We start from the raw sequence: 23,472 nt of genomic DNA on the forward strand, positions 1-23,472 counted from the left end.
CTTTTCATAGAAATATAACAGTAGAAATAGTAAACCATGTGTGATTCAGGCTAGGGCTGAATCAGTTAGGCCTGGATCAGGTGACCCCGAATCCTCCCTTTGTTATGCTGCAAAAGGGGGATGCTGCTGGGAGATTCCCATGCATTCACATTTCTCACTCACTATATGTTAATAGACCTCTCTGCACTGATTCATACACTGTAAAAAAAAATCTGTCAAATTTACGGTAAAATACCGGCAGCTGTGGTTGCCAGGAATATACCGTGTAAAAAATGTGGAATCTGTAAAAGACAATACGGTATACTGGTTTTGTAACCCTAATTTTTAAGGTAGACAACGTATTATTTTACCAAAATCATGATAGAAAAAACCAAATATATTTGTCAATTATACAGCAATTTAATGTAAAAAATGCAACTTTCCATAGCTTTTTACGGATATTTGCAGTAAAAAAAAAAGTAATAATATAATAATATTTACAGTAATTTGTTGTTAATTTAACAGTAATAGGATAGACCCTATTATTGTAAATAACTGTAAAAATAACAGAAATATGTTAAACCTTATTAAAACCTTTGACAGTAAAAAACACAGTGAAATTGTATAACAAATTACAGCATTTTATTTTGACCAGATACATTTTACGGTAAATTCCTGGCAACCACAGCTGCCGGTATTTTACCGCTAAAAATACAGTACAATATGAGGAACATAAATGGTTTACCGTACATTTTACATTTGCAACCGCTAAATATAGAAAAATCTAAAGATGCTCATATACAACCAAGGTAGAGAATATTACTGATAAACAATGAGAAAATTTGACATACCATTTGAAAACAGACTAAACATATTATTTTCTCTATTCCTACAAAACAGCATAGATCTTGAGAATACAGCATGTGTCCATATATATGGCTGGTAATCCATGGAGGAATGAATAAACATGAAACAAAATATTACCTGCCCCTGACCTATCAACAGTAATGAGTCACTGGGTCCTGCCTTGGTGAAGGAAAGGACTCGGTGGAGTTTCTGATGCGCATGGTGTTGAAGATACAAGCTCTGCAGGAGTACTTCAATGTCCATCAGGAGTTCACTTTGGACTGGCAGGATCCCCTCTGCAGCAAAAAAAATGGACAAAGTTTGATCAGTGCTTGAGCAAAATGCACAGAAATGAACAAAACGTGCTGCCAAAACCAGATCTAATGATAAATGATTTCTTAAGTGTAAAATATACAATTCTTAAAGGATAGCTATTGTCAAAATGCAACCTGGGCTGTTTTTTTCAGTTTTTTTTTTTTTACTGTAAACGAGACAAACATATATCTAAAAGCATAATTACGACAAACAAGCCGTTTTTGAGATTGACCGTGATTTTGTTTTGTGGTCAATAGCCAGTGAATGGGAATACTAGGGGGCCGGGGCATAAATTTGAGCGCATCAAAATCGATACAGTAAAAAAACACACAAAAAAAAAAAAAACAGCCCAGGTTGCGTTTTGGCAATAGTTATACTTTAAATCTACTTATGTAAAAGTTATACATAGACAACGCACAATCATAATCATAATTTGTTGGAAAACGTATTTAAGTTTCGTATTGATTTATCATAGAACTTGAAGTTAATGGCTGAATGCATGGTGATGAGACCTATCATTCAATCTACATTTTATAGCGTATGAAACTGCTCACCTGGACATGAACCTGAGCTCGGCTGATTAAGATTAGTGTCTCCTGTCCATCTTTCTTTAGCAAAACTTGAATAATACCACTGCTTACCTCTTATTGAATCTTTGGGTGCAGACTTAATTGAAGAGCCTCGTATAAACAGGCAGGGTGTGATGTTTAGGGAAACCAAAGAATACAGCCGCCATCATTTCTGCCAGAAGACTCATTGGGTGCAACGAAGCTTTCATTGTGGACTGGCTAGATACCTTCTGCATTCAGAAGGAAAACAAGAAGGGCATACACCATAAACAATAATAACTGACAAAAATAATGAGACAAGAAATTAAAGTAACAAAATAAGTGCAAATCAAGTTTCCCTGTGTTACAGTGTAGCTGAATGTTTTTCAACAATTTGATTTACGGTAAAACACATACCAAATATTTCCAGCCAAGGTTTGTTTCAATCTTCAGCATTTTTTTCCTGCCATTGTCTTGAAACTGTTTCATCTGTCTCTCTCATTTGATGCTGTTTACAAAAACAAAACAGCAATATTGTAAAGGGAAAAAGGAAAATTAATTTAATGGAAAAAAAAAGATTATGACCTGAAATCTCACCATTTCCTGAGAGTCACAGGTCCTTTGAGTATCCTTATGGTTTCTGCTCAAATTCAGTGTCTGAAAAGGGCAGGAACAAAACAAACCTTTTTAATCATAATAAAGACAAAATAAGATTTAGAGACAGACGACAAAGAAATGTGTAAAATATCTTCTTGAATCTGTTTACTTTACTAACCTTGAAAGAGACTCTTGGGTCTTAGCTGTGCCACCACCCTTAAACCTTAAAACAGATGGAGACGATATGCTGGCCTGGCTTGAAATTTCCATATTTGGTGCTGTAAAACAATATCACAAACAATAGATTAATTGTACTTTTTGGACCTTGGCCAAAGCATAATAGAAAAAACAGAAAGTCCTTCATGGCTATTGTGCAATGAAATCATAATACTTACTGGTTTGTTTCTCAGATGTCTCCACTCCTAATGATTGTAGTGCCTCCAGTACAATTTCAAGGATTGAGGCAGACAGGTCCGGCAGTGCCTTAGTAATGGAACTCCTTATGCTGCCCCCCATTTCCAAGATGTCTGATAAAAGAATGTGAATAAAGGTCAATTTACACCAAGTGGTACCTTTGGTCTTAAAATATGAAGCTGATCTTGCCTGATACTACACTTTTATACAGTGTTTCGTAAGTACCAAACTAACAGCACCATTATTGTGACAGCACACTGTGTTTCAGTGGAACCATTTGGTACCCATACTTCATGTACGATGTTAATGGATAGAAATCAATTAAGTCAATGGGTTTTGACCAAAAAAATCATTTTATTTAAAACAGCTTACTATCACTTATGTCACACAGAACATCAGCAGGAGGCTCAGTAGAGGGCTCTTCTGATTTCTGCCACAGATCAGACTCTAGCAGACATCTCAAAGTCTCTCTTAAAGGCACATAATAGGCAAACCTATCTTTTCTGTTTTCATCTCTCCCTAAAAATATTTTCTTTGGTTCCGCATAGTTGAAGGCTTTTTTAAAGATCTGAGCTCTGGAGTGCACTGTCCTCAATGGCCCGGTATGACATGCAGAAAAAAGATCATAGCTTTTGACAGACTCACAGACTTTGTTGATGTCCTCCTCTGATAATGATGTGTCATCTTTTAACAGTGATGCAAGTTTACCCAAACTGTATGTCTGTCCCAACTCATGCATGTTCTGCATTTCCTCTACAATGTTCTGTATGGTTGAAGCAGGCAGTAGAAACTGACCCTGCAATTTTAAGTAGAATAGTGAAACGTTTCTCAGAAAAAGATCACAGAATTCAGGGGGCATTTCCATGTTATCTTCATGTGCAATAGACTGTGCAGCAGGCTCGGAAATCAAGGGTACAAAGTCATCTGATGTGGTTGGAACAGATGATGATTGACATGCAGACTCTCTATATAAATCACCAATGCTGCTGTCTGAAAACTCTGTGTTTACGTGACATGTGAGCAGTAAAAGATGATTTAACTCTAAAGGTATTTGTGCATCCTCTTACTGGACAAGTGACCACGTGTCCTTCCACAATATGGCTCTTCAGAAGAGCTATTAACTCTTTAGAGTTCTGACACTGACGTTCACACATTGCCATTGCACATGTAAACGAAGAAACCACCACCACACCAGTGACATGGGTGGGGGCAGTGTCTTCGGTAAAAATGAGCCTTAAACGCGCCATACCTGGTGTATGTCTGCTTGCAGCCTGCTTCAATACACCGAAAGAAACAACGTGGCTCATTCCGATGCAGTTTACAATGAAGCACGTAGCCCCTTGATGACTGAACTACCTTACCACAGAAATTACACGTTAACATAACTCCATGTACTTTGGTAATTCCTCCCTAGCGAATTAAGCACGCCAAATACAGAAACTAATCCAGAGCAATGCTTCCCTCGCAACAGTAATGCTAACTCAACTCACAAATGCTAACTAAATTCACAACCTCACTCATAAAAAACGAACTGCTAAAATTATCTATAAACGCTGGGCTGGTGGATTTTTATAACAGAGATAACTTGAAGTTGCATGTACTCACCTCACCTCGAACTAATTGTAAGCTGCCAGGGTGTCTACAAATTCCGAAGATGCTGTGGTCCAAGCAGCAATAAATGGCGCTAATATACGAGTTCAAAACTGTGTCCGTTAGCGAAGCCAACTTGAGTCTCCTGCATGAAAAAAAGAGCGGTTGGCACACAGCTCAGCAGCGCGCCGCGCTATTGGTCATTTTCAGGTGACGTCATCCCGCAATGTAACGTCGCTCTTTGTTTCTTTAGGAGGTTCGAATTTGATCAGAAGTCACGTCTGCAGACCGCTGCAGCCACGTCTTACCTTGCTTCCCCTTTTTTTGGTGAAATGGTTCGCTCATACTACACAATGTTGCTACCAGATTTTTTTTCTCTGCAATTCGAACGTAAAACGTCTGTACACAGTTTACCAGCAGTTTAGCTACCAATCAACAGCGATCACACAAATTCAAAATTTAAGGCCGACCCACTTAAGGTGGTCTGATAATATGGCGTGAAACACAACAACATAAAGTTGTTTTAAAATAATAATTAAAAAAGATTATTGAAATCAATTTTATTCACAACCATAAACTTTATTTTTAACATCTTCTTTTGCTGTTGATTTTTTTATCAGAAGGTTAACAATGATATACTGCAGGCCTAACTTTTAATCTGTATATCAGTATCTGAATTTTAAAATAAAAAAATACTATCAGTTTTATTGTCTTTCACTGCTGATATTTGCTTTTTTTTTAATGGTATGTACTGGTTGTATTATTACGGTGGACCCTATTTTTTAACATCTTGTTTCTGTAAAAATGAATGTTTTTGTTTGCTTAAAAATCTACAGCTTTATACTGTGAATTCCAATGTGCACAACCCCAAAAGATGTAGTTTTACTCAAATAATACCGTAAAATCTAAGTTTTTCAGACATTTTCAACATTACAATATGTAATTGTAAAATGTATGCATATTTATTTGTTTTCACAGAAAATATTTATAATTTCAACATTTTATTACAGTAAAAAACAAAGTTTTATCCAGTCTCACAATTAACGGTTATTCAATCTATTTAATACAGTAAAAGGAAGTTTTTGATTTTACGCTCCATTACCGTTGGAATTTGACGGTGTTTTGCTGTATATTTTACTGACTTTTTTTACAGTGTAGTTGTTATTAATCTCCAGCTCTCGTCCACAGCATGTCTTTTATCCTGTCTTCCTTCCCCAACCGGTCTCTGCATGTATTATTGTAAGGTCTACCGTATAATACAAAGCTACTTGAGGGGACTGATTTTGTGATTTAGCGCTATATAAATAAAACTGAGCTGAATTGAATTGAATCTGAAGACATTTGAGCTGATTTGCTCATCAGGTCCATCTTTGGGAAGATCACAAAAACAACCAAGAAAGACATGCAACTCCAAAACAGAGGGGTTTTGTAGCTGTTTTGTTTCTGTTTGTGTCACGGCGAGTGGAGTGAGCCGTGGGGAAATAATAAAGGAGGATCTAATTGCAGTAGTGAAGGTGAGGTGGTTTATTGAACACAAAATGCAAATGGAGAAACAGCAAAAGGGACTGAAAACTATTTAAACTGAGAACAACTAAACTACTGAACACAAACCAGGACCTGAACATGAAGGAGGATGAGCAGAGGTAAATGACGACGGACATCATGAAGCATGGTGGATACACAGACAGACCAGCCACTACAATGACAGAAAACACGACCTAAAAACACTCAGAGAAACACAGGGAGATTACAGACAGGTGGGGGACACAGCTGGGAGTGATTAACGAGACGAGACAAGGGAGGTAAACTGAACACGCTCACATGAGACATAGACTTTCACAATAAAACAGGAAACAAGAAACCACTAAACAAAGTTTATTTTTTGCCTGTTTGACAAATTGTGATAGTTGACAAAGATAACCTGAGTAAATGCAAAATTGTTTTTAGATGACCATTTCATTTATTAGGGAACAAAAGCTTTCAAACCTAGGTAGAGCAAGAATTAGAGCAGGCCCTCTACTAACTGGAAGATTGGTGGTTTGATCCCTGGCTACTCCAGTCTGCTTGCCTTGGGCAAGAAACGGAACCCCAAGTTGCTCTTTGATGCATTCATCAGCGTGTGAATGTTAGCCAGAAAGCATCAGGTGTAGAAAAATGTGCCTGTTTGAAGGTCTGTGTTTTTTGTGGAGTTTTACAAACTATCAAGTTGCCTTATCATAACGCAAGATAACAAGTCTTCATGAATCTTATTACAAATATAGCCCTTTTATGTTTAGCATCAGGTGCAGAACACAGTGGTAACTCACCTGAGCTGCTGCTTATATCCCCAGCAAGTGCTCCAGCTTTTCTGCCGTTCTTCACCTTCCTCTGGAGGAGCTGCTGACAGTAGCCAGGATTTGCTCCATCCTGGTACGCACACATCAGTTATAGTCATCATAACTTCAGCGTCCGCACTGAAGGAACTCTCACTTAGCGTCTCATCATCTGTGAAGTCGTTTGTTTCAAAATCTGCTCCAGACATTTTCCATGAATCCTCCCAGTCAAAGGGTTCATCCTGTTTGATGATTCAAGAGTGGTAATACAAATATTAATAAGTGTTTATCTGATTCAGTGCTCATGTAGCATCTGGCCAAACCATAAAGAGCAGAAATCAACAATACAACAGTCATTGTAATGATCCCCACCTCCTCCTCTAGCTGTTGTATTTGATCAAAGTTGTTGGTTAGGTTTTGTTGGTAGTCAGTCCAGATATTATCCCAGTCCTTTTTCTCCTGCCTGAAGGGAAAGTTCATGATCTTCCAGGTACCAGCCCAAACAGGAAGAGAATATGTTTCTATCGCAACCTTACAAACGTTCTCTCTTTGAAATAGAATATCCCAGTGAAACTGTTTTGTCTCAGAAAGCTCCACCTGGCCTGGACTCTTCACCTGGAAACAAGAAAAACAAGACAACACTGCAAAGTTATCTACAAAATCTGAACAGGATGTTAACTGAACAGCAAACTCTGTTTGATTAAGATCAGGTGACTTGTCCCTTGAAGGATATTTAACGATTTGTTTTGTTTATTTTTCTTCTGACCCTGTTTGGGTGTTTTAGGCACTTTTACATGTATGGCACCTTGGAAGTTCCTTCTATCAAGCTATGTCGTGTAGTCAGGACTGTACCCAAAATATTTCCCAGACCTCAAAAACTGCAGGCAATATTAAATTTTAGTGTTTGTACCTGTTTCCAGGATTGATTCCACTTATGAGCAGGAAACATCCATTCACCCTTCAGTCCGCTTCCCTTTGCTTTGTACTTGCTGTTCTTAGTTAGCTCTATGGTTGTGAACCCTAGAATTCTGGTTTGCAACTCTTGGGCTTTCAGAAAAAGATACTTTGGTGGCTTCAAGCTCATCCAGGAGTCCTTCCAGCAAATTCGAAATGCATCAACCTCTACTTTGCGCTTTTGCCTTCGAAGTCTGGGTGATGTTGACCTTCTCGGAGGAGGTGGTGGAGGAGGAGGCTCGGCTTTGGGTTTGGGAGGAGGAGGGACAACTTTGAATCGAATTCTGGGCTTGTTTTTTTCTGCTTCAGCTGCACCACTTGTGACCCTCTTAAACTCACTCATGCCATCTTTCATCTTGTCTCCATTAGCAACCAGCCAGTGATAGTTCCATTTTGAGAGTAGCCTGCAGATTAAAACAAAAAAACACGCTGGATCAGTGTATATGAATACAGATCTTAGGTACAGAAACATTCATCAGCTGTGGACCAAGGACCAAACCTCCTGGCTGGCGATTACAGGCTGGTCTCAAATTATTAATTAAATGATTTGTGAAAATTAAAATGTATTTTATGTAAAACTTACTTTTTAAAAATGTTTGACCAGAAACAAACTTCTGCGTCTTTTCAAGTCAGCCCAAGCTCCATAAACAAGTACCTTTGGACCAGTTATCTATTGACATTAAAGTTTGATTTTACTGTTGTCTTTGAATGATGGAGGTGATTCAGGAATTCGTAGAATAATGTGATAATAAATTGGGAAATAAATTATAAGATAAAAATCTGAAAATCTTTATAGCTGCATTTTCAAATTTTCAACATTTTCTTTACATTGTACAAAAAAAAAGGTTTATTCTCACAGATTGGTGGAACTTTTCTGCTTCCATTGTTCCTCTTTTTTGTTGTCGTCGGCGATGCTCTGGGCTCTCTTCTCCCACTGGTCTCTCAGACGCCCATTGCTGAATGTTCTCTGCTCCCCCTTTGTAGACAACATCTTGTTACCTGAGAGATGTAGAAATAATAATAATAATAATAATAATAATAATGATAAAACAACCATAAGAAGCCTTTAGAGTTTTTTTTCCCCAAATGACAGAAACATTAGGATCCAATCTCTAATTCTTAAGGCCTGGTCAGCTACAGCACTGGAAAAAATGTTGAATAGACCAAATGTAACCCAAAACTTGTGAACTATAGGCTTGACAGTGGTTTCAGCAACTTTGTGAGCCAAATGTGGTCCATATGCTACAATGTGTCTGTTATTTGGTCCATGTCAGGCAAACCCTCAGCTAAGTTGAAGCAGCCTGGTCTTTGGTCAAAACTCATAGCCAAAGAAAATACTGACAACAACAATCAAAAGTATGACTCCCATGAGTGTGGAGTAAAAAAAAATTCCATTTGTTGATTTAAAATGACGTTTGTGGCAGACCTGCCATGAGGGGGGGGGAAAAAGTGGAACAGCTTTCAAGAAAAATGATGAAGAATGGATTTTTTGTTTAGAAACAAATCTTGTTTCTCATGAACAACTCGATGATTGCACAATCAACAATTTTGTCTGTGCTTGATTGTGGAGATGCTGCAGGCATGCATGTTTCTATATCTGTAGAACCCAAAAGGTTGATATTTTTTTTTATTCTGTTCATCTGAATGTAGCGTTTTCAGTGGGAGAAACGTTTCGTCCCTCATCCAAATGACTTCTTCAGTCTCAGCTGACTGCAGGTTTCTCAAACCCTATAAACAGTACATTTGCTTAATAACCAGTGTTGGGGAGTAACGGAATACATGTACCGCCGTTACGTATTTAGAATACAAAATATGAGTAACTGTATTCCGTTACAGTTACCGTTTAAAAAGGTGGTATTCAGAATACAGTTACTTTGTTGAAATAAATGGATTACACTGCGGTACTTTCCTGTTTCATTTTGTCGCGGGTCAGGACTGTTTGGGTTTTGTTTGACAGCTACGTTCTGTTGTTCCAGGCGGCAGCGTTACGGTTGCCATGGTTACAGGGCGACGCTCTCTCTCTCTCTGCGACTGTGTGTTTCCTGGGTGAGAGAGCGCCTTTTCGTTGTTGTTGTTGTTGTGCTAAGCTAACAGGCAGAATGCTACAAGCATAGCTCTAAAGCAGTGGTTCTTAACCTGGGTTCGATCGAACCCTAGGGGTTCGGTGAGTCGGTCTCAGGGGTTCGGCAGAGCCTCCACTGCGGAGGTCGCAGAGGTCCAGCCACGCCCGAATTATCTTGTAAATTTGTGATGACACGCCCCCTTCTGGCCATCACTGGCTGCAGACGATCATGCTACACTGCTTGGCCAATCAGGCCTGCGGGGAATGTAGCGCGCGCAGTAGTCAACATGTGAATGTCGTGGTAGTACTTCGCGTGATTTTTTTTTTTAACATTTTAATCCATACTAACTATGCCGGGCAAAAAAAGAAAGTGGTTGGACGAATATGTACAGTATGGATTTACATGTATCACGGAACGTGATGGGAGTGAGCGTCCTATCTGCATGATTTGCAACGCCAAGTTGAGCAACTCTAGTCTCGCACCGGCAAAACTAAAGGAACACTTCTTGAAGCTGCATGGAGACGGGGAATACAAGAACACAACACTTGCTGAATTCAAGGTGAAGAGAGCCAGATTCGATGAAAGGCCCACTCTGCCTGCTCTTGGATTTGTACCCGTTAACAAACCGATCCTCACAGCATCGTACGAAGTTGCTTACCTGATCGCAAAGCAGGGCAAGCCACACACCATTGGTGAAACACTCGTGAAACCAGCCGCGTTAAAGATGGCAAATCTGATACTCGGAACAGCGGCCGAAGGTAAATTATCACAAATTCCTCTTTCAAATGACACCGTCAGCGACAGAATAGAAGACATGAGTAAAGACATCTTGGCTCAAGTAGTCGCCGATCTGATTTCAAGCCCGGCAAAATTCAGCCTTCAGCTCGATGAGAGCACAGATGTTGCTAATCTAAGCCAGCTTACTGTTTTTGTGCGCTATGTGAAAGATGACATGATAAAAGAAGATTTTTTATTTTGTAAGCCTCTTACAACAACAACTAAGGCAGCCGATGTGAAGAAGCTTGTGGATGACTTCTTCCGAGACAACAATCTTTCATGGGACATGGTTTCTGCAGTTTGTACAGATGGAGCTCCGGTCATGCTGGGAAGAAACTCTGGTTTTGGTGCGCTAGTAAAAGCCGATGCACCACACATCATTGTGACTCATTGTATTTTGCACAGGCATGCATTGGCAACAAAAACCTTGCCCCCAAAAATGGCAGAAGTATTAAAAACCGTGGTGGAATGTGTGAACTATGTGCGAAATAGTGCTCTGAGGCACCGCATCTTCAGTGAGCTGTGTAAAGAAATGGGCTCTGAATTCGAGGTACTTCTGTACCATTCTAATGTTCGGTGGTTATCCCGGGGACAGGTGCTGAATCGTGTTTTTGCCATGCGTGTGGAATTAGCCCTGTTTTTGCAAGAGCACCAACACTGTCATGCAGATTGCTTCAAAAATCCTGAGTTCATTCTCATTTTAGCGTACATGGCTGATATATTCGCAGCTCTCAATCATCTCAATCAGCAGATGTAGGGTGGTGGAGTCAATATCATAGAAGCGGAAGAACACCTGAAGGCTTTTCAAAAAAAGCTAACGTTATGGAAACGACGAACAGAGAACAACAACTTTGCAAACTTCCCCCTTCTGGACAACTGTGTAAGTAAGGTCGAAGATGTGTCTGGAATCTGAGATGTTTCTGTATCCACGGAACTGAAGCAAACAATTGCAACGCACTTAGATGAGCTTGCAAAGTCTCTCGACAGATATTTCCCTACAAGAGAGTCATATCCAGCATGGGTGAGACAGCCGTTCACGTTTGCTGTTGAGACAGCAGATGTCAATGATGAATACCTTGACGAAATCATTGAAATTCAGCAGAGCCAGGTTCAACAGCAACTCTTCAGAACAACAACACTCTCAACGTTTTGGTGTCGACAAATGGACAAGTATCCAATTATTGCTAAGAAAGCCCTGGATTTTTTTATACCATTTGTTACAACATATCTTTGCGAGCAATCCTTTTCGACGATGCTGGACATAAAAACGAAGAAAAGGAACAGACTTTTCTGTGAAAATGACATGAGACTGGCACTTGCCAAGGTGAAGCCACGCATATCTGAACTGGTCTCTCAAAGGCAACAGCAGAAGTCACACTGATTTGCAGGTATGTAATTTGTTGTAAGTTCATGCATTGTGTTGGTTTTGTTCTTTGAACAAGGTGATGTTCATGTACGGCTCATTTTGTGCACCAGTAAAAAAACATATCTATGTCTTGAATTTGAAAAAAAAAAAAAAAATTCACTAAAGAGGGGTTCGGTGAATGCGCATATGAAACTGGTGGGGTTTGGTACCTCCAACAAGGTTAAGAACCACTGCTCTAAAGAATGTAGCATCATGTTCAGTGTAGTCCGTGCTGCTGGGAGAATGGACTGCCATACACGTTATGTGTCTGTGAGCGCTAGGAGGGAGAAAAAGGGGAGTGGAAAGGTACGAGCAGTCATCGAGCAAAAACGGGAGCTGGAAGCATGTAAATATAATAATAACCACTGCAGCCAAGAAGAGTGCCTGACGAGCCCAGTTGTAAGTAAGCTATTAAGACTCGACTGTACACCGTGTTCGTGTTTTCCTCCGAAAACAACAAGTTCCGTTGGAGCAGCCTTTCAACGCCTCTCTCTGTCTGTCGCAAGAAAAGTTGACCCACACAACAAAGTAGAGCTATTTTTCGGCTACCAGCCGACAGGGACCCCGCCGTATTATGCTGGGCTTACACTGTGCGATTTTTTCAGTCGCGCGATTCAGCTCCTGCTCAAACTGTACGATTGACTCGCAGGGGTTAGAAGTTCATAGGTCACGATGCAGGGTCTCACACTATACGGCCCGATGCTCTGATGCGACCTGAGTGCTCACACTGTGCGTCCATAAAAATGAAGGTTATAACAGAAATTCTGTCGCTCGCTCTCCCTCTCCGTCTTTCACTCACACAGACACACCACCACCATCAACTTTGCTAAATTGCTAATGAAAAACATTGATCAGGCAGCTGTGATTGAGCAGCAGTGTCGATCCAACTATTTTCACGGTTGTTGTGGTCGTGATAATTTTGTGAGGCCACATCGAAAGGGCTCGGATGGTTCTACAGGTTGTGCCTCCATCGCTTGTGTCCAGATCACACGCTGCACTGCCGTGCTACGCCGTCTTTTTCGCTGACATTTGTGTTTGCGCGTGCGCAGTGTGGCAAACTGCGGTGACACCCTCACGACCAAGCGATTGATGATCGGGAGCTGGTCGTGAGGTGTCAATCGCTTCTCGTTACCCCACGTATACTACACGATGCACGACGCACGATGAAGGCCAAAATCGGGCCAAAAAGGGCTTAAAAATCGGCTCAAAATGGGCCAAAAATCGCACAGTGTGAGCCCAGCATTAGTCAGAGGTCCCTTTACTACAGTTCGGAGTCGCGGACCTTCAGTAATAGTAATAAATCACACAGCAATAGTACATTCACGTTGTTGTAAAAAGCATGATAGTATTGTAGCGGGTCTGGGCTGTTCGGGGTTCTGCTTGTACAGTTATGTTTTGTGTATGTTGCCATGGTGACGGGTGACGCCCTCTCGCTGCGACGGTGTGTCCTTCCGGGGTCAGAGGGCGCCCTATGTGTGTTGTGGTTGCCGCGCTGAGCAGTTAGCTAGTGGCAGTGTGTTCTTCTGCAAATGTAATAAACGGCTGTGCTCCCTGGCTAGCTCACGGGAAGCAAGACCAAACGATACCTCCGTCTCCTCCTTGTCTGAACTCGCCACAATATATTAAGTAATCCAAAGTATTCAGAATACGTTACTGTCATTGAGTAACGTAATGGAATAGGTTACAGAATACATTTTGGGGCATGTATTCTGTATTCTGTAATGGAATACATTTTAAAAGTAACCTTCCCAACACTGTTAATAACTGAAACCAGCCCACTGAATGAACAGTGGGCTGTGAGGTTGTTCATTCAGTGGCAGTCAGCTGAGACGGAAAAAGTAATTTGGATGAGTGACGAAATGTTTCTCCTACTGAAAATGTTACGTCCAGATTAACAGAATCAACCTTTTGGGATTTACTTACGTGGATGACTGAGCATGCATCAAAATATTATTTGTAGAAGTACATTATGACTCATCACAGGTATTTTCTTACTCCTCTGTATGTTATATGGAAAAGTGTGACAATGCTCCCTAGCAAATAGAAGACCTCTACTTCTTGTTTGAATTTAAAGTGAGTACTTACAGCATCAGGTCACAGGACATTTAACATTAGCTGTACTTGCTGTTCATACTGAACTTGGAAAAACTGGAAATAATTTGCAGCCAATAAATGTAACGAGCTACAAAAAACTATGAAACTGCATTCTGTGATTCAACTGGAACATTTTAAAAGGTTATATTTGTCTATCTGCAACTAGTTTTGCATATGTTTTTCTTGATTTGTGATCAGTGTAGCTGTTTGTCTCAATATTTGGACTGTTTGTTGTACACGTCTCTAAAAATAGATCTAAATTTCAATGAGACTATAAAGGATTTAATAATAACAATAATGCGACAGCGGTAGGAAGAATGTGTACATGCCAGACTGGAATTGGATGTCTGTATTCCTCATTTAGACCCTGATTTATCCACTGGAAACTGATGCAGGAAATTGAGTTCCTTAAAAGGTTTTGTCTCTTGCAAAGGCACCTGTGTTGAAAATGGGGCTTTTTTTTTTTTTGGTGTGCTGGTAAAGAATCACCAGAGATCTGTTGATTCTTTTACTTCTTCCTAAAGTACATCATGGGCTACTTCTGACTTTAAGTGTCATTAGTTATTCAAGATTGCAGGAAAAAAAATTAGACGTATGCTGCACATTCTTGGAACAATGCACCTCAAAATGAAAAATGTTACATAGATTATTGTTATTAACTTTCTTGTGGGGTCTTGCGAGATACTGAGACACAGATTTCTATCTGGTCTCAAAATGGAGATCTTTGGAGTGTAAGGTAAATATGTTAACAACTGCACCATGGAGCATCATTTGGTTATTCATTACAACATTTATTATTAAAACGAATTATTAAAATATCCTTTCCAGGTTTTTATTTCTTAGTTCAGATGTCATATTGTCTACCTTGACTGTATTCCTTGAAGTTTAGTTTGGTTTTTCAGTTTGACTGATTAATTTGACACTTTACTGTTTTCCCAAGTTATACTGCAATAATTTCAAAGACATAGACTAAACTTTGAAGTAGTGAACCTATTCAGAAGATCATCACAATTCCCACAGTACACAAACACAATACAACCCAGAAATGTAGCACAACATTTGCAGCCTATAAACACAACACACCAAATGTCCATTCTTTACCTTGTTTTCTCTGTATGGCTTTTCAAAATATGTTTCCAGTTTTGAGTAATCAGTAAATTAAGTTGCTAATACACCACTGAGCTTATCTAGATAAACATACTTTCATTCCATATTGAATTCAGAAACGGTATTCGATATGAAACCGTTCCAACATTTTAAATTGGTACTTAAAAAGTAATCACCACCCAGTCTCCTCTTAGATACATACCGATAGTTCAACACAGTTTTGAGCCCAGCTTTGGTCCAGTTCTCAGTGCAGCGTCTTGTTGAATACTGGCTCATGTAACTGTGACACCAGACCACCACTTATGCTCTAAAATTAAACTCAGCTCTTCTTCAAGGAGCGACAACAACAAAACATCACAACACTGATTCAGGAAAGATGGAGATTCTGTGTCATTTAAACATAATAATAATGTCAGTTTGTTCATTTTAATCTGAAAATGTGTATATGTTAATGCCTTTGCTGTCAGTCAATGGTTTGTACTCTTCAGTTCATTATGATTCAAAAATAGAGAGAGGCTTTCACTATTTAAATAAAATGAAGATTCTCAACATTTTCTAGAAATAATCAGTCAAATTATACACAGGATATGTATATGATACTTTGATAAACTACAATAATATGGACAACCAGAGTCAGAGTTACAGTGAACTCAGAAAGGTCCCCGCCTTTAATCTGTGTCTGCTTGGAAAACTGACTCTGGACTTAGCAGTGTCTGTGTAAATAAATGAAGCATACTTAACAGACTAATGGTGAACTAAAATTAGAAAATGACCTCACATCTCCTTCACCACCTCAGTGTTCAGGATTTCCCCATCGGACACTTAACAAGAATCAAATGACAATAAACTCAAGAAAAGAAATGACTACAGGCCTGGAAGGGTTACAAATATAAATGAAATGAAACCTTTCCAAACATACCACAGATTGCAAGTATCAGCTATGATTATCTAGGCTAAAGATGCATATCTCTCTTTATTTTTGACACAAAGTTAAAACTGTTATCCGTCCTCTCCTCGGAGTCTGAGGAAGTGGTTAACAGTTTTCATTTTTCTTTGTAAGTTGGAGGATGCGGGGGTATGAGAACACACAGGTTTCTGAGTGCTCCTGTCCTGACTAAACTTTTGTGTTGAACTTTTAGGTTTTGTCAACAAAATTGCTTGGTTAGTAAAGTAATCCTGCCACAACTGGTGCAGTGCAGATATGAGGACCCAAATGCAGGACAAAGTAACAAAAAGGGAGCTTTAATGGCTGATAAAAAAGTTAAATATAAACTAAGTCTAAAGGATAATGATACAGAAATTCAGAAACACAGAAAATCACACAGAATTGTGAAAAGTACAGCACAAGAGAGAACCACGAATCAGCAAAGACAAAAAAAGGGACTTAACATGAACGGTGGACTAATTACACCACAAGAAACAGGAGGGAGCATAAAAAAAAGCAACCATCAACAGGCGAAGAGAATCAGGGAAACAGGGGGAAAGCTAGACAGGAAATAAAAATGACACATGGCACATAAAGGACTTTCAAAGTAAAACAGGAAATAACCAACAGAGAACTAACACAGACATGTCAGTGAGAAAAGAACACCGGGGGACAAAGGTATTAACACAGTACTACAATTGCTCAGTACATAAATCAGAAGAAAAGATATGACAATAACTTAAACGCAGCACTATAATAATCATAAAGTAAAAAATGGAAACAAAGACTTAATATCACATCAATTAAAACTCACAAAAGAGATCAAAAGAAACCAAAAATCCAAAAACTAACCAAACAAACCAAAACTTAAGTTCATTAAAAGACAATCCAAGTTCAAAAACACAAAACCATAGCACCATGACCAGTGTTGGGACTAACGCGTTATTAAGTAACACGTTACAGTAACTACGTTATTATTGTGGTAACGAGCATGGTAACTAGTTATTATGCCAAAATCAGGAACGCGTTAGTCGTTACTGGGATTTAGATAGGGTCGTTACTCGTTACTTCGTGTGGTGGCTATCGCGGAGCTTCCACAGATTCAGTAACATTAGCAAGTGGTGGAGGCCAGCAGGTGGATGAGGGAAAGGGACGCAGAAGGAAAAGAGACCCGAGGCGGCCGCCGGTCCAAGTGTGAACTGAACTTCAGGTAAGAAGTTATGACCTGCAGTCTCTCTGGGTCAGATATGAACCAAGTTTAGGTGGAGTTTATTTTCGTTATTCTGACTTTTTCCCTACTGCGTGCTAGCATGACGGAGTTTCTATACAGCTGGGTGGGTGCTATGAAGTTAATGATGTTGAACTTTATTTTGTTCATAAGTTATTAGAGTTGCCAACCGTCCCGTCTGGTATTCAGAGAAAATATTACACGTTTCTTATTGAGGTGAAAAGTTTGCCCCGGACTTCAGCTACAATGGAAAAGACACAAAGCTGGAGTTATTCTGTGTCTTTGCTGCACAGCTGCCTCTTCTTCTCTCATCCTCCCCCCTCCCTCTCCCGTTTCTACTTCAATCATGAAAACTGATCAGTGATCAGCTGATCGGCTCTCTTGTTTGTTTATCGCCCACTTTGCGCCGAAAGAGGAAACCAGCGGATGTCGCGCTAAACAACAGCAGCACGTTTAAGCTTGATCAGCTATTGTTAGAATTTATTTAATATTAATTTCTAGTATCAGCTGATGTTTGCTGGAGCCACAGCTATAAAAAAGCTGCTGGTCATGATATGGTTTGTATATGTGGTGAGAGGGAAACATGAAGATGAAACCAGGAGATGTCCTTACTGGATCATCAGAGCTGAACAGGTGATGGAGAAGGAGGTTTACCTTTTAGGTGACATGAATGAGTTGAAGGGAAGTTATGAACTGTTTCTGAGAGACAAATAACACCAGGATCCTTTTTTAGGTAGCTGACAGCTGGTAACTGTGCAGGGGCGGGTCTAGCAAAGTGTGGCCAGGGGGGCATGTAGGGCATTAACGGGGAGAGGGGGGCACAAAGAAATACTTTTCTTTCTTATTCTCATTTAAAATGTCTAGCTTTTAAAAAATAATTAACTGAATCTTACAACAAACGATTGATAGATTGATGCATATATACCATCAAAACAGTGAACATCACTGTCACAGCAGTGTTTATTTTCATTCAAAGGCTTTATGATTTTTCCTATAATGGTGGGCCGGTCTCTAGTCAAAATGCCCGGGCCAATTTTCTGTCCCAGTCCAGCCCTGTATGCAGCTCATCTGCAGTCTGGTGTTGCCTACATCTTCCTATTCAGAAGGCAGAATTTCCGAGTTCTGAGTACAATCGAATGCACCACGACTGCAGTTTTTGTGTTGGATGTAAAAGGCACACATGACGCTGTGACGTAGGCTAGAATCATGGCAGCAGTCAATGACGGTCCAGGCGTGGGATTTCTCTCGTGGAAATATGCACATTATCTTTTCCTTTCTATTGGTAGGTGGCACAGTGCACTTGTGGCAAGTAAGCAAGCTAGAAGACTGGCAAAGTTATGGAAGAAACACATTAACAAGAGAATTCTGAGTAAAACCAAAGTTACTTTCCCTAGTAACTAGTTACTAGGGAAAGTAACGAGTAACTTGAAGTAACTGAGTTACTTTTGAGAGAAGTAACTAGTAATGTAACTAAGTTACTATTTTAAAGTAACTTACCCAACACTGACCATGACACATGCTTTGTAGTGGTGCTAATAAACACTTTCACAATGTCTTCAAAAGACCTGAAGGCAAACTTCTCTCATATTCTGTATCTGATGAAAGATGTTGCTTTATTGAAGCACAGTACAGGAATCAGAAAAGTTAGAAAAGCAAAAAAGGAAATAAGAATAAAGCTTGGACTGACAATCAGAGCTCCTGGGCTTGAGAGGATTCAAATCTTACTTTTAGTCGTTATTGTAAAGATTAGATCAACGTCTGACCAAAGTTGCCTTTTGTTACTTTTTGCATTCAGGAACATTAACTTATTAACGGATAATGTTGGGTTTTTAATTTGAGCATATGTCAAATATGCTCAAATTAGGTCTTTCAAATAATGCATTTATTACAGTTTTCTGTTAGTGGGTGGAAATTATTTCTCTGAGGTCTAAGTCATCAGGTGCTAATCCTGTCCCACATTTGGAGAAAGGTAAACAGACTATTCTGGAAAAGTTTTTAATGTTTGTGAAAATGGTTGTTCTCCTTGATCCCTAATTGATGAGACCTGAGAGAAGAAATTCATAAAAAACAAGCTTTAATTACATAATCTGACTGCCCAGGGTTAGAGTTCAGGTTTGGGTCATCACCAATGGTGATGTAGACCTGAGAGGGTTAAAAATGTCTTTTAAGTTTTGCTTTTATTAATGTAATACTTTTGTTATTGTAAGACTTTACAGTCCAAGCAGTTAACCCTGGGAGCCTACATTACCCACAGTGCAACTTGACCAGTGGCATGTCCAAGATAAGTGTTTTATGCTTCTAGCAGTATTTGAGCCTTGAGCCTCTGTGTTATAGTCTAGCCCTAACTTACAGATGCACACAGACATGTAATGTAGCTTTCTTCATTCGGTATCTTTAGTATTTTTTTTCTTCAACAATCTAATTGAAATGAATTATATGAGTGACTAATTCATTACAATATACAGGAAGTTCAATGAATGTAAAATTAAAAATAACAATCCCAACTTACCTGAAGTCTTTCTGTGTCTCAGATGTTTTATTTAAATCCCCTCTTACATGTAACTCTGCATTAATGTGGACCACAGTTTGTGTTCACTACTGACTGTCAGCGTCTGCGCCTGTCTGTCTCTACACTTTACAGCAGCTTCAGTGGTTCCTGTCTTACTCTCTCTCTCTCTGTTTTCAGTTCGTTTCTGCTTTTAACTTTTACCAGCGTACACTCAGTGTGTCCCGTGTCTCTGCTCTGTGGTGAGAAGGCTTCCCTTCTTTGCTATTTTTACATCATACGCTAACAGATCCAGAGCTCTAAATTTAGTTTCAGGGTGAGGCAACGAGAAACAGGACAGGAGCAGCCGGCTGCATGGAAATACGGAGAAGTGACATGAATTGTGCACAATCGAAATGGATTTTTAATTAACAGGTGCAGCTGCATAGACAAACAGGACAGCTGTTTGCAAGTGTTAACCAATCAGAAACCAAATGGTTTTTGAATCTTTAACAGCTGTAACATGCACATTTACTCCTCCAGAGATTTCTCACGCCGCCTGGCAATCAGCCAATCAGCACAAAGAGTCTGAAACACCTCTCCATATCAGATTGCAGGCATCCAGGCTCCCGTGGGAAAAGCTGGGTTAACTGTCTTCCTGACAGTTGGAGTACTTGGAAGTGAAACTGTCCTGCTTTACAAAATTGGTTCTAGCTTTAAAAAAGGTGTCAAGTTTGTGGGAATGAAAGCTAAAGGAGACTGTGCCATTACCCAATTAATTTAAAAGCTGCTAAGTGGGAAAAGATTCCAGTTTCCTCCATAATAGCAGTTTGTTGGCTGCAACTAAAAAATAAAGGCAATACAGGAGTTTCACCAAGGTTCCCACATTAAAATGTTCAGCTTTACAACAGAAATAAACAGATATGTCTGTGAAGGTTCTCAGTCATCCAGGTCATCGTAGTCAAAGGAGCTTGCAAAGAAAAGCGTCTGGACTTCTTTAAGTTACTTGGATACGTTTCACCTCTCATCCGAGAAGCTTCTTCAGTTCTAAGGTCAAATGGTGGAAATAAACAGACTAACAAAAGTTTACAACCTGATAAAAAAAGGTTTCTGTGGAGTGTTCCTGCTTCATAACAACAGTGAAGTGACATATCTTTTCACAACTCATGCTTGAGTTAACTTGGTCAGGCCTAAAGGTAAGGGTGTGACTGCTTTAAATGATTGTCATATCTATGCAAATGCCACAGACTGGTAGGTAACCATCTGGAAACCACCAGTCAACTGAGAAAAATGTACTCTTCCTAGCTGGTTGGTGAGTAGTTCCTGGCCCTTGCCAGGCAGAATAAATCATAAAGAGGATATGTCACCAAAAACATCCTTGTGATCGGTATTAAATTGCTACAGTCACCTGTAGCAAACCAGAAACAGAACATGATCTTCAAAATAAAAGATGTGCCTTGCTACTGTCAGCACTCAGTCAACACATTTCAAAAGATCCAGTGTTTTACTTCCAGTGTTTTCAGTACTGCCTGTACAGTAGCTGCCAAATGTTTAAAGACAAGTTTGTTAGCAGCCAAACCAACTGCAGTCACCTAGCAAGGTCACCTAGCAATGACCTCTCCCTCCACCCTGCCTCACCAACCAGTTTGAGAATAAACAGTTTTCCTTCATGACATTTGGCCATGAAAACCTGGGCTTTCCAAGGTGGATGGGTGACTTAATAGTGTCTACATTCACCTTTTATGGTCTATGAGGTCAATTCCTGTGAAATATTTGGGAGGTTTCAATATTTAACATATACTCTGATGGGGCTTTATTTGTTGACGTTGTCCACCCACCTCACCTTTTGTGTCACCTCTAGATTTAGTGGTTTATATGATCTGGATAAACTGTCTGTTTGTTTACAGCCCTGTGTGATTTATTTCTAGTGATGTTACCACGTTTCTAGTTATTAACTTGTTGAAAGCATTATAGAGTCCACAACATCTCATTTCTTCATTATTTATGGGAAACTTCCTGCTGTTTAGACTAATAAAGGTTTGTAAACAACTATTTATACTTCAAGGCCACCTGAGATGACCGAAATAAGGCTGCAAGGCTCAGTGCCGTGTAGTGTGACTCAACAAAATACACTGTTGACATATTTTCTATTTTATCTAGGGATTGAGAGTAACGAAGTTTCTATTCTCTGTATGTCCTGTACATGTGGCAGAATTGACAATAAAGTTGACTTTGACTTTGACTTTGACTAAAGACTGATGGCATCACCAGAACTGTCCAATGACTTGTTTGCTGGGCTGCTCATGTGACCATGTACTTCCTACACATCTTACTGAACTCTCTATACATACTGAAGTTACAGACCAGGTATTGGTGCTGCTCTCGGGTCAGGTTTCAGTGAGGTCAGACAGCAGCAGGAGTCCGCTCCACCTGTAATGGGATCCTCAGATCATCCTGCTGCTGATGACAGAAAACTACAGAAGGGCAACACAAACTGATGACCAGACAAACAGGCTTTATCACGATTTCTACAATAAAAACTGATTTAATGTGAAGGAGTCTTCACTAAGTTATAACTGCTGTGTATGTACAGTATTTCTTGATTCAAATCAAATGTTTCTTTAATGAAGTTGTTTGCTAAGATTACTGCTGTTTTATTGTGTTAGTTTATCAAATAACAAAATGGCAGAACATGTGGGTGGTTACACGTGTATTTTTTCCCACTCATAAGTTTTTTCCAGGTTTTGAAGAGATCATCAAAAGAGAAACAACACTCTGTGGTGTCATTTAATTAATACGACGTTAACTAATTTTATTAATTTCATCTTTGTATCAGTGTACTAAAAGTCCTTGTTACTAAAAATATCCTTTCAAGTCTGACCTGGCAACAAATGCAACAAATTCTTTAAACGTGTTTTACTCTATATTGTCAAAAGTATTCACTCACCTGTTCAAATTATTGAATTGAGATGTTCCAATCACTTCAGTACAGGTGTATAGAATTAAGCAGCTAGGTATGCAGACAAACATCTGTGTAAGAATGAGGCCATGTAATACCACAGAGTGGGGTGAGTCGATGCTGATGGGGATAGCACAGAGGTCACTACTTTCTGCAGTCAATCACTACAGATCCAAACCCCATGTGGCCTTCAGATTATCACAATAATGGTGTGTAGAGAGCTTCATGGAATGGGCTCTTTATGGCTTTTGTGCCAAATGTAAATGTTTGGTGGAGGGGGGGCAGAGACAGAGGTAGACAGAGCAGAGACCGCAAGCCATTCCAGGTCTTTACATTCAATATCAGTGTCAGACCTCAGATCACATCTGGAAAAATAATCCCAAATTCCCATAAACACTAAACCTTGTGGAGCCTTCGACCAACATCATATTAAAGCCTATGGATTGAAAATGAGATGTCACTTAAGTTCATATGTTTGTCAAGGCAGATGAGTGGATTGCCAGTGTAGTATATATATAAGCCAACCAATAAGAAAGTCTGAAGACATAGAAATACTTACCAGCAGCATACAGAGAACAGTAATGTTTCCACAAACTGTAAAGCAGAAAATAAATCTGTACACCTGTGACAGGGGATTTCTAAGAATCACCCTGCTGTTCTTCAGCTTGAGACACCTAAACAGGTCAGATACGTACACAAACATGACAGCTGTGTGCAAGTGTGAACCAATCCTGAGCCAAATTATTTCTAAACCTTCTTCCTGCTGAAACAGGCACATTTGTTATAACGAGGGTCCAAACGGTACCTCTTCCACCTGACCTGTTTAGGCATATAATCCAGTCTTGTGTCTCAGTTTTCTGGGTCAGCTGTTATT

The 23,472-nt window shown here is 39.6% G+C and overlaps 1 protein-coding gene and 1 long non-coding RNA gene across 5 annotated transcripts in view; both read right to left on the bottom strand.

The window, feature by feature from the left end:
• The window catches only part of LOC147325502 (uncharacterized), a 28,930-nt gene extending 9,024 nt beyond the window's left edge, over positions 1-19,906 (bottom strand). The window contains exons 1-5 of one of the 4 annotated variants that reach the window (XM_086300045.1): positions 19,664-19,906; positions 8,413-8,554; positions 7,512-7,959; positions 6,974-7,216; positions 6,596-6,843 (exon numbers count right to left, since the gene is read on the bottom strand). In XM_086300045.1, the coding sequence (XP_086156171.1) occupies positions 6,596-6,843; positions 6,974-7,216; positions 7,512-7,959; positions 8,413-8,546 (1,073 nt within the window). In that variant the 5' untranslated portion in view covers positions 8,547-8,554; positions 19,664-19,906. Of the gene's footprint in view, positions 1-6,595; positions 6,844-6,973; positions 7,217-7,511; positions 7,960-8,412; positions 8,555-9,691; positions 10,512-15,203; positions 15,258-19,663 lie in introns of those variants that run through there. The other 3 variants (XM_086300047.1, XM_086300048.1, XM_086300046.1) reach the window with 3 other exon arrangements.
• Positions 187-4,638, bottom strand: LOC147325503 (uncharacterized). The gene is made up of 7 exons (XR_015130332.1): positions 4,305-4,638; positions 2,681-2,812; positions 2,464-2,563; positions 2,286-2,345; positions 2,106-2,196; positions 1,782-1,939; positions 187-1,121 (listed from the first exon to the last, which is right to left on the bottom strand). It is a non-coding gene; the product is annotated as an uncharacterized LOC147325503 (long non-coding RNA).
• Positions 19,907-23,472: the final 3,566 nt, after the last annotated feature.

The sequence above is a fragment of the Aulonocara sp. 'chitande type north' Nkhata Bay genome, linkage group LG7, assembly GCF_057382095.1.
Source record: "Aulonocara sp. 'chitande type north' Nkhata Bay isolate Kocher_YH1m ecotype deep benthic linkage group LG7, A_spYH_male_GT1.1, whole genome shotgun sequence".
NCBI classification, from domain to species: domain Eukaryota; kingdom Metazoa; phylum Chordata; class Actinopteri; order Cichliformes; family Cichlidae; genus Aulonocara; species Aulonocara sp. 'chitande type north' Nkhata Bay.